Consider the following 10,794-nt stretch of genomic DNA (forward strand, 5'->3'; position numbering starts at 1 on the left):
ATACCACTCGAAGCGTGAGGCCCACAAATATGGGCCCAAGCAATTTATTCAATTTAGATGTGGACCTACGGTAACATTTTTCGTCGATCTATTGATCGAAACAACCCAAAATTTTCAAACTAATTTTTAAATTATTTTTTTAAATATTTTATTTACATCTTTTAAAAAAGTAGTATATATATATGCCGTGATCTCAGCTATCTTAGTCAAAGATATAGCATGTGCTTAGATTTTGGAGGTATGCCTCCTTTTTGGGATAATTCCATTCTTTAAAGAATACGGATAATTCCAATTTAGTCCCTTTTGAAGAATTGATTGCCCCCCCATCCACTAATTGGTAGAAGTGGGATTTTCTTCATTTTTTTTGAAACGGGGTTTTCTTCATTTCTAGACTGCATTTTCATATACTTATACCTATTATTTATTTTATTTAAGGTTATTAGTGTTTAAATATATAAACTTTGAAATAATTTAATTTTGCATATGAACTTTGAAATGAATAAAAAAATGCATAAACTTTTATATTTTAACAATTTTATCACAAATTCAAATTTTATATATTCGAACTTTATAAAAAATCTACGATTTAAAAGCTTAAAGATGTCTTCTTATACGATATTTTTTAGAGATGTCTTATATGATATCATTTTTTAAAATAACCGATGAGTACATGTCAATATTTCAACTTGCCACGCCAGCTTTAATTTGAGCAAAAATTAAATTTATGACAAAATTTTCTACAACATTAAGGTTCATGTATTTTTTTACACCTTTCAAAGTTCATGTGCTAAAAACCAAACTATCCCCAAAGTTGGTGTAATTACGCGCTAATAACCTTTTTATTTATAGTATAATATTTTAATTTTGAGGAAATTTACAGTATAATATTAACCCATAGGAGGGTAGAGATTAAGCATATGTTGCATATGTAGCGACAATTGATTAAAATTTTTAGTTAAACTTTCATCAGAGCACACAAAAATATGACATAAAATCTTATATATGCAAGTTACTCCTCCAAACAATTGAGGATTATATTCGATAGCCTTCCTTTAACATTTCATGTTTACACGATTCTAAGTTTCTAACTTCTCGTTTTACCTTTCTCATTGGTTTTGTATAAACGTGTTAGGATAAATATTTCGTTGTCAAATGAATGTAGATTGAATACATACTTCTTTATCTAAACTAGAAAAATGAAAAAAAAGGTATGCTTCAAATGCGGATTTGTGAAACATGTCATTTTGATTCTTATATAATTTTAATATCGATACATCTATCTAATACGTCTATGCGGTCTCCATTAAAATAAATGTGAAATAGACGTATTTCTGTTTTTATCCAAGACTTAATGTTAAATAAATATATTCTCAATGTAGGAAGCTACAAAAATATGGAAATGAGATCTAAAAATATAATATGAAAACGAGGTCATTCTTTTCTTGTAAACTGGGTAACACGTACTATTTGGATATCTACCAACTCTTTCACTAAATCGCATAAAAGCTTAAATTAACAGTTAGCTTTAGGTCTTTTTCTTTTTCTTTTCTTAAAGTGGCATGTTAGCCAAAAATAATTTCTCCATTCTAACCATTTAATAAGTATAATTTAGGTTTCGTATTTAAAAAATGTGATAATAATTTTACGTTTGATATGCTCATTAATATAATATCCAAAACAATTTAACGAAGGACATCAAATAATTTATCAGGCATAGTAAAACGAAAAAAAAAAAAAACAAATTTTACGACGAATTTCTAATTTTAGCAATAGAAAATTGTCAAATTTGTCACGATTTAGCATTTAGTTGTTCTTTTAGCCAACTAATGAAGTTGGATAAATTTAATTGATTTTTTAAAGACTTGATGACATTCGATTATATACTACAATTAACTCATTTTTTCTACAACAAAAATTCTTTTACTTGATAATTGAAAAAAAAAAAAGAACTTTATAGTTTCACAAATTGGCTAAAATAGTAACTATAATTGACTACTAAATCAACAATTTTTTATGCACCGATTGAAATAATAAGTTCACAAAAAAGGTCAAGCTAGATTTGGTTTACCCGTAAACCTTTTATAGTTATATACTCCCTCATATACTCCCTCAGTCCCATAAAAAAATATTATCACATTTCTATTTTTGTCTGTCTCATAAGAAAGTATTTATTTCATTTCGGGACATAGTCTTATTTTCTTCTTTTAACTACAGACACTTACTTTTACATAATTTCATAATCAATTCAATCAAAGCTCCTCATTTTCATTCAACACATTATTTACTAACCTTTACTTAAAACTTATGTCATCTCATACGTGATAATCTTTTATTTTACTGATGGAGTATATGATAGAAATTGCATATAGAGTGTTATAGAATTAATAGAAAATATAGGGTATGGAAAAGTAATATTGACTTACTCCCTCCGTCCCACTGTATGTGAGACCTTTTTTTTGATACGGAAATTAAGAAAAATGTATTTTATTTATATGTGAAAAAGTGAAAATGTGTTTAAAGGGTAAAAAAATCTTTACTAAAAAAGGAAAAAATCTTACTTACAGTGAGACGCCTTAAATAGAAAGAGTCTCAAATACAGTGAAACATAGATAGTATTAGTTCTGCAGGTATTAAATGCTGGAAACTGAAACAAATAATGAGCAATTGCATCTGCATTCAAATTTTGCAGGTACAAAAATTATTATTTAATGCAATTCATTCTCATCAAATAAATAAGAGTGGAGCCTAACACACATTAAAACACATAAAAATTCATAACTACACATTCAAGATTCTCGAATCAAATAGCTGAACTGAAATAGTTTAAGTCATATTAGCAAAAAAGATCTGATAATAAGTGCAATTAGTCAACATTTACGACATGTTATAGCAGATAAATGCTTAGGCTATTCGACTTTCTAAAATAGTAACTTTAGAAGTAATTAAGTTGTTTTTTCAAATATAATATGTCCATTTAAATTTGGGATTAATCAAGTTGTAAACCGACAATATATGGATTGTTATTGGATAAAAATAAGAAGCTCAATGCTACTACTGGGGAGTCTGGGACATTGTAAATTTGTAAGCAAATATACGTGTAAAGTAATACTGAAATATGGCAATTATTAAAAAACATAAAAATTACATTATTTATACATATTTATTCAAAAGGTTAATTGCATATAAATTATTGATATTTCAATAAATCTCATTATATATATATATATATAAACTTTAAAATATTTATTAAAATTATTCAACTTTTTTTTTTTCTATCTCATTTTACATACTCACTTGTTTTTCATTATGATGACATGGTATAAATGTACTTTCTTGATATAAATATGCTTGCATGACATAAATATGAGTGTGTGAAAAAATAGAACCGACGTCTATTAAATAATTGGATGGAAACGACGTCGTTTCAAGCCTAGAATTTGGGGGAAAGATGAGCAAATATGCAAAATGAAAAAAATTAATATAGTTGAATAATTTTAATAAAGATTTTAGAGTTTCCTACAAGGATGATGGGTAGCACCATTTGAGTCCGGGTACGGGCATGTGTACGTGTACATCACACTTGTCGAAATGAGCGCTTTGAGGTGCACTTTGTACTTCGTACGTGTGCACTGTCGTGAGGAGCATTGATGAGTCTAAAATTTTGGAAAAGTAACTCGCGCGCCAGACTCGGCTCAATGCAGTGTACATGTACGTGTGAGGTGGCAGAGGGGGACACGTGTGGCAACATGAGTTGCGCCACACGACGCATACGTGGCAGTAGTTGACGCACATGTGGCACACTTCTAATCTAGAGTCAAGAGACGCACCCGTTCAAATCCAATCGCATGCACATGTTTAGGGTTCAATCGAAAGCACCTGTTCGGGTTCAACCACCATCCACACCCCTTCGCGAGCAGGCATCTTTTAGCTACAAATAGGAGCCTCCAGGATGGTCAGAATCATTCATTCAGCATATTGAATCTATTTTTATATTTTTCATATAGTTTGAGTCCTAGAGCAATGCTCAGTCCCAAATATCGTGAAATTCATCGGAACATCGAATCTGTAGCGTGCAACAGTTCGAGAACTGTTGTATCTTGAAGATAATTATCGTCGAACCGCGAGCACATATAACGATGCAATTTTATTTTACGAAGATAGTGTTCAACACGTATTTATTTTATTATTATAATTTAATTTTCCATTGTATTACTATAATTATATAACATAATATTCTACTATATGTACCTTTTATTTCTAATATAATGATCATAGTTCGTTCATTCATTAAACCTATTTACAAAAATTAATTGAATGATACACGTGACACACGTACAAGTCAAAATTTTAATAATATATATAATGGATTAAATTTGTCGTAATTAGTTTATATCAAAACGAATAATGTAATGGTTCTAAAAATAACTAATATCGTAGACAGAGTCAAAATTTTGATCTGTTCATAATATTATTTTCACTTATGTATAGTAGTATGGTCCACATATTTCACTCATAATAATAATGAAATTCAAACTCAACTCACAACAATACACACTACTATCAACTACTATTCACCACTTTCATAAAATCTGTGTCGTTCACAAAGTGGAAACAATATCGTAGACAGAGTGAGTATAAGGATAGGTTCAAATGAGAACGGAGAATCATTTTTGGCCATTTAATCATAAATATCTACGATAGATGTATAATCTAGGTTCAAATCCAAGAGGGAATAAAAATATTACTCCCTCTGTACTCATAACATTGTATCCAATTTGTCATTTTCGTCCGTCCTCCTCATAAAATGCATCCAATCTATTTTTGGTAAGTTTTTCACTCATAATAAAGTGGACCCTTACTTCACTCACAACGCATTCAATTACTTTATTAAAACTCGTATCATTTACAAATGATTAATTTTTATAAGGACGGATGGAGTATTTTTTTTCCATTTTTTTTTCCAATTCAATTAATTTTACGATGAATTCAGTAACTTTACACGTAAGTGCAATATTTCAATTCTCAGTTCTCATTTTAAATTGTGCTTTTTACGTTACCTAAAATTATTGTAAGATATGAGAACCAAATTATGTCAATATAGAATAACATAATTTTTGTTGCATTTTATATTTTTATATTTTTCATCTTCATGTATTATATATGTACGATTTCAACAACTTAGTTTTTATATAATATAAGAAGATGAGAAATGTAAAAAACACAAATACAACTGTTGTAAAATACAACAAAAAAATGTGTTAATTTTCATTTACGAAATTTAGTTCACATTTCTCATAATAACTTTGATTTTTATGTTAACCCAATCATATGCTTCATCGGTCCCATTATAAGTGTCATAAAATTTTTGAACACACAAATTAAGCAGAAAATGTAAATTGATTAAAAGTGATAGAACCTACACTTTTCTAATGGTTCAATTTTGTCATTTATAGAAACTTACCACTTACAATGAAACAACTCAAAATGAAATACAAGCCATTTTTAATGGATCAGTGTAAATATGTATATGGGTGTGGGGGTGTGTGTGTTAAATTACTAAATTGTCATTAAAGTTTAAAATAATTAAGAATATTATAGATATAGAAAAATATAGTATAAAAATGCACACTTTATAACAGTAATCGAATCCAAGAATAACATATTTACTAGCAATCTTTTCTTACAAAAAAACATTAAATCACACAACAAAATTAAGTTTGATTAACTAAACAAAACCTTTTGGCCAATCATCAATCATTTTATGAACGCTCATAAACTGAGAAAGTGAAAAGTCGCCCGCTACTAAAAAAACTATACAAAATTCGGTGGTTTTGTTTTTTCTCGTTTCCCCAAAATTGCTGCTTTTGTAACATTACATTCGAAACAAAAACGTTTTACAGTTCAAAATCCAACTGATCTCAAAACTTACGTTTGAACTGTGTTTTCTTTTACAAAAAAAAAAAAACCAATAAACACAGTGTGCCCCTCGTTGAAGGAATCAAACAAAAGATTATTGCAAAATTTCATGAGCTTCCTGTTCTTGCTTCCCCACATTTCTCGACTCCCAACTTCTGTGTCATAAACAATATAAATCAAAAGAAGCAGGATCAAGATTCTTGTGTTAAAATAAAAGCTTCTTCTTTTTTTCCTTCAGTAGCAATCTTCCTCTTGCTCCTCTCTCCGCCTTCAATAAAATAAAAGCTTTTTTCATTCAGTTTTGTAGCTCTGTTTTGAATAACAATGGCAGTAAGTGTTCCTGTTCTTTGATCCAGTCTTGCCTTTTCTTTTTCAATAAATACAAAACCTCTCTCTCTCTCTCTCTCTCTCTCTCTAGTTTTGAGTTTCTGCGTTGCTTGTTTGAAAGTGGGAGGTCTCTTTTGGTGGCGAATGTGATAAAGATGGAATCTTTAGTTAGATTCTGCTCTGATTTTTTGTGGCTTCTAGTAGTTACATTTTTCTTATATTTATCTTTTTCTTTGGTCCCTCTTACATTGCGTGTTTCTTGCAAGAAATAGCTGAAACTCTTTTGGTTATGCATAGAGGTTTAGCTTGAAGTGCCTTTTATTTTATTTTTCAGTTCTTTTACCCGTTTCTTGTTTGTTTGAATTTTGTGTTGCAAGATTCTTCATATCTGGTGATAAAATGCATGTAAATGTGGAAATAAAGTTCTAGTTTTCTGGATTTTGCTTCGTCTACGCTTGTTTGGTTGTACCTTTTGGGCTGCTAGTTTCCTGTATTTACAGCTTTGTCTAGTTGTACAGTTCATGCCTTCTTGGTTGTTTCCATCTGTAAGTGAATCCCTGTTGGTATAAATTTAGCTTAAAAGAATGGAATTTTAATGGAGAAAGTGGAATGTAAGATGATGCAATTTCTATGGAAAAATCACAGGCATCCGTGCAATTTAGGCCACAGAACAGAGATCTTGGGATGGTAATGAGGGAAGTTGATGAAGATCTGGCTATATTTCTCGGGATCCGAAATGTTGAAATGGAGAAAAATGACCATCTTCTAGTTGAGGAATCTCATCAGTTTGATGATGAGTTGAAATGTATGTTTTTGTTGATTTTTCTATGTTTCTTGCAGCGTTTCTTTCGACCATTCACTTCAATGCTGATTGTATAGCAATTTTGGTGTATTTTGTTTACGAATTCAACTAATTTGCAGGTGCAAAGACATGTTTGGTTGGGGCTGATGATAATTTCCTCAATTTGGAGATGGAAATGAGGGATCATGATTGGTAAAGTTTGTAGTTTTATGATCAAACGGTTCATCTTTTTTCTGGTGATTCTTGATTGGAAAGGAGATGTAGTTTCTTTTCTACCTTTTTTGAGTGAGTGTCAAAGTTTAACATGACGCTATTTTATCACTCAAGCTTGACACTACTCGACTTCGTTCAACCAATGCTCTTGGTGAATTGATTCAACAATAATCTGTAGTGATCTTTTCTTGTTCTTCAATCTTGTTAAGAGTAATTTGTTTCAAAATGAATCTTAATACTTTATGTTAATCATGTGCTAGTTTTCCTCATGTGCGATGATAGCTGGCCTCGATTGTCTTAACTTCTGACACGAGCCCTTCGTCCCCATTATCTGATGTTACTGCTAAATCACTCAATCAGGCTTTTCAAGCAACCGGATACGTTGTTACTTCCTTCATTGGATGCAGACGTGCAGGTTTCTGCAGCAAGCCAGACTAAAGGCTCGAAAGGTGAAGGCGAAATTCCTTGGAAATCTGAGGTAACTAAAATACTACAGCATTGTGGAAATCTCCAAAGCTGCTGTTGCATTGTATGATGATTATAACATGCTTATGATTTTTGGGCGATTTGTTCGTTTTAAGGCTCAGAATTTCGTATAATCCTATGTATACTGCAGCTGGATGTAGCAATAACTGCTTCAGTCATTGAAAGTTCATCAACATTAGCTAGTGTGGAGTGTTGCACCGCTGTGAGCAGAAGGCCTTCACCTTCATCCTCAGCTCGTAGGGCTTCAACGCCTACTGGACGACCTTCTGCAAAATCGAGGCCCTCTCGTGCTTCCACACCTACATCAAGAGCTGCATTGCTGCCTTCTTCTAAACCTGCTGCTGCTCAAGCAAGATCTTCGACTCCAGTTAGGCCTACTTCTCGTTCGTCTACACCTGCCTCCAGACCTTCTATACCCGTTGTTTCAAAGTCTGAAACGAGGTCTGCTACACCTACACGTAAACCAGTTACTCCATCAACCACATCTGCTTCGGATAGATCTTCATCAGGGAAGAAAATTGTCTCCACAGTATTGAAAAGTTCGGTGCCCTCTCGTGGAGCTTCCCCAGTGGTGAAATCTAGGCCGTCAAAACCTTCTGATCTGCTCTCTTCGTCTCAAGACACTGATCAAAATATGAAGGTGTCATCAGCGCCTAAAAGGCCTGCTTCTGCATCTAGAGGAAGAGTGAGCTCCCACTCGACTTCTTCAAACGAGAAGCCAAGGCAGAAATCATGCTCCCCTGCCAGAGTGCGCGCTCCTGTCAGCTCTGCTGCTCATAGAACCGGGAGTAGCAAGGTGATGTCAAGAAGTCGAGGATACAGCAATGGTGGGGATGATGTTAACCCTGTGGTGATGGGGACGAAAATGGTGGATAGAGTCGTGAACATGAGGAAACTGGCTCCACCTAAACAAGATGAGTATGCTTCTCAAGAGAATTCTAGGAAATCATCACAGGAGAATTCGGGTTTTGGCAGATCACTCTCAAAGAAGTCGCTGGAGATGGCTATAAGGCACATGGTATTCATATTTTACGCGTTTCTTTCGCTTACACTAGCACATATCATAGCTACAAAATTAACATCAAAGTTCAGCATGGTGAGGCTTATTATGGCATGCATGTTTTATGCGTTTCTTTCATTTACACCAACTCATATCTTAGCTAAAGAAATGTGATACAGTAATCACACATGAAAATTCAGCATGATATGGCATATCATATGCATATTTTACGCGTTTCTTTCACCTACACCTACAGGTGTCATAGCTACAGAAATGTGAAATAGCATTTTAACATGAGGTAAAACATATTGTATGCAATTCTCTCTTAAACTAGCACATATCATTGTCATTGCTACAGAAATGTGAAATAGCCATTTAACATGAAAGTTCAGCTTGGTAAGGCATATTTTACGCATTTCTTTCACTCAAACCAACACGTATCTTTGCTAAAGAAATATGTTACAGGAACTTTTACACGAAACTTCAGCATGCTAAGGCATATGGTATACATATTTTACACTTTTCTATCATAGCTGCAGAAATGTGAAATAGCTAACATGAAAGTTCTGGATAATAAGGCATATGGTATTCATATTATTCGTGTTCCTTTCCCTCGCGCTAGCTCGTATCATAGCTACAAGAATGATCACTAACAAGCTTCGTTTGGACAGGACATTAGACGAAGCGTTCCAAACAAATCACAAACATCAGCAGCTTGTTCCGCCCGTGGCATTCAATCTGGTTGTGCTAAGATCAGCACATCTGCTGCTCCGGAATCTCCTCAAACGTCCAACTCTGACAGTTGGAAATCGAGCAGCTGCAGAAGCTCCTATTTTCTCAATGGGGCTGAGACGGATGACTGAACTTGTTGAAGCGAATTTGGGAGTGGAAGGGAAGGAAAATAGGGTACTGAAATATTGCATTTGGACATGCTATTTTTGATGATGATCCCTTTGCAATATTTAATGTTATTACAGTACATGCAAGTGTTTTTATGATTAAACTGTGTACGAAAAAATTGAAGGATTCTTAGTTCTCTTGCTTTAAAGTATAAATACAACTAGTTTCAGATACCAAATGGATGAAAATTTGAAGCTAGACTCAACATAAAATAAAAGAAAATAAAGATATTTATAAATTTAGTGGTGAAGAAATGAGTAGGATCGTGCCATTGTTGGTTGATCATATTTTTAGAAGCCAAATGAAACCTAATTGCATTAAACTTGAACTTAAAGATATTATTTATCTATATTGGGGAGGGCGTGTTTGATATTGGCTAATATATTGTATTAGCTAATTTAGTACAGATCAGTTTAGTGTTTGGTATTATTTAGTAATAATGCGGATGACCCGGTTTAATCCCACGACCCAGTATTATTAATCCAGATTTCTTAGGATTAATAATACCACCTCCCCCCTAGGATTAACTTAAACCAGGATATTCTGTATTTAACTATGATAGCAAACACCAACTCAGTATTAATAATATGTCATTATCCACGCTAAATATCCTGGTTACAAATTATCCTACATAATCATTTACTGAAAATCAAACGAGCCCTAAGATATAAAATAAAAATTATTTTCAGTCATTAGATCATCAAGATCTACAGTTGATTCATTTCATCCAATTGGATAAATTCATGATTTTGAGTTCGAATCCCAAATGTAGCAAAAATTAATTTTTTGCAATTTATACCCTTATACAACGAATTTAAATTCATGGTTTTGAATCCGAATCCCAAATGTAGCAAAAATTAATTTTTCGCAATTTATACCCTTATACAACGAATTTATGAGTGTTCTATATAAAATTCATACATTTTTTTTAATTTTTATTTCTTATTTTAAGAGATGTTCTCATGGTAGCCCTCTCCCCTATCTGTATTTCACAAACAAATTTAGGGAAAAAATTGCCCATCTTGATTTTTTGCTGAGTCCCTTGTATTTCAAGACGATTTCTTGCCGAGTCCCTTCAAATTTGCTATAGAAAATTTTAAAATGCTAGACGCTTCAAAACATCACTTGCAACATATAAGATATACAATTA

The 10,794-nt window shown here is 32.5% G+C and overlaps 1 protein-coding gene across 4 annotated transcripts; it reads left to right on the forward strand.

The window, feature by feature from the left end:
* Positions 1-5,818: 5,818 nt before the first annotated feature.
* Positions 5,819-9,822, forward strand: LOC131016543 (uncharacterized). 4 transcript variants are annotated; one of them, XM_057945258.1, is made up of 6 exons: positions 5,819-6,788; positions 6,889-7,048; positions 7,165-7,237; positions 7,619-7,736; positions 7,875-8,762; positions 9,416-9,822. In XM_057945258.1, the coding sequence occupies exons 1-6, from the start codon at positions 6,765-6,767 to the stop codon at positions 9,605-9,607; spliced, it is 1,455 nt and encodes a 484-aa protein (XP_057801241.1). In that variant the 5' UTR covers positions 5,819-6,764; the 3' UTR covers positions 9,608-9,822. The 4 variants fall into 4 exon arrangements, with proteins under 4 accessions (XP_057801241.1, XP_057801242.1, XP_057801243.1 ...); XM_057945259.1 differs by having other exon boundaries at positions 5,820-6,246; XM_057945260.1 differs by having other exon boundaries at positions 6,262-6,542.
* The last annotated feature ends 972 nt before the right edge of the window (positions 9,823-10,794 follow it).

This window comes from Salvia miltiorrhiza, chromosome 3 (assembly GCF_028751815.1).
Source record: "Salvia miltiorrhiza cultivar Shanhuang (shh) chromosome 3, IMPLAD_Smil_shh, whole genome shotgun sequence".
Taxonomy (NCBI): Eukaryota; Viridiplantae; Streptophyta; class Magnoliopsida; order Lamiales; family Lamiaceae; genus Salvia; species Salvia miltiorrhiza.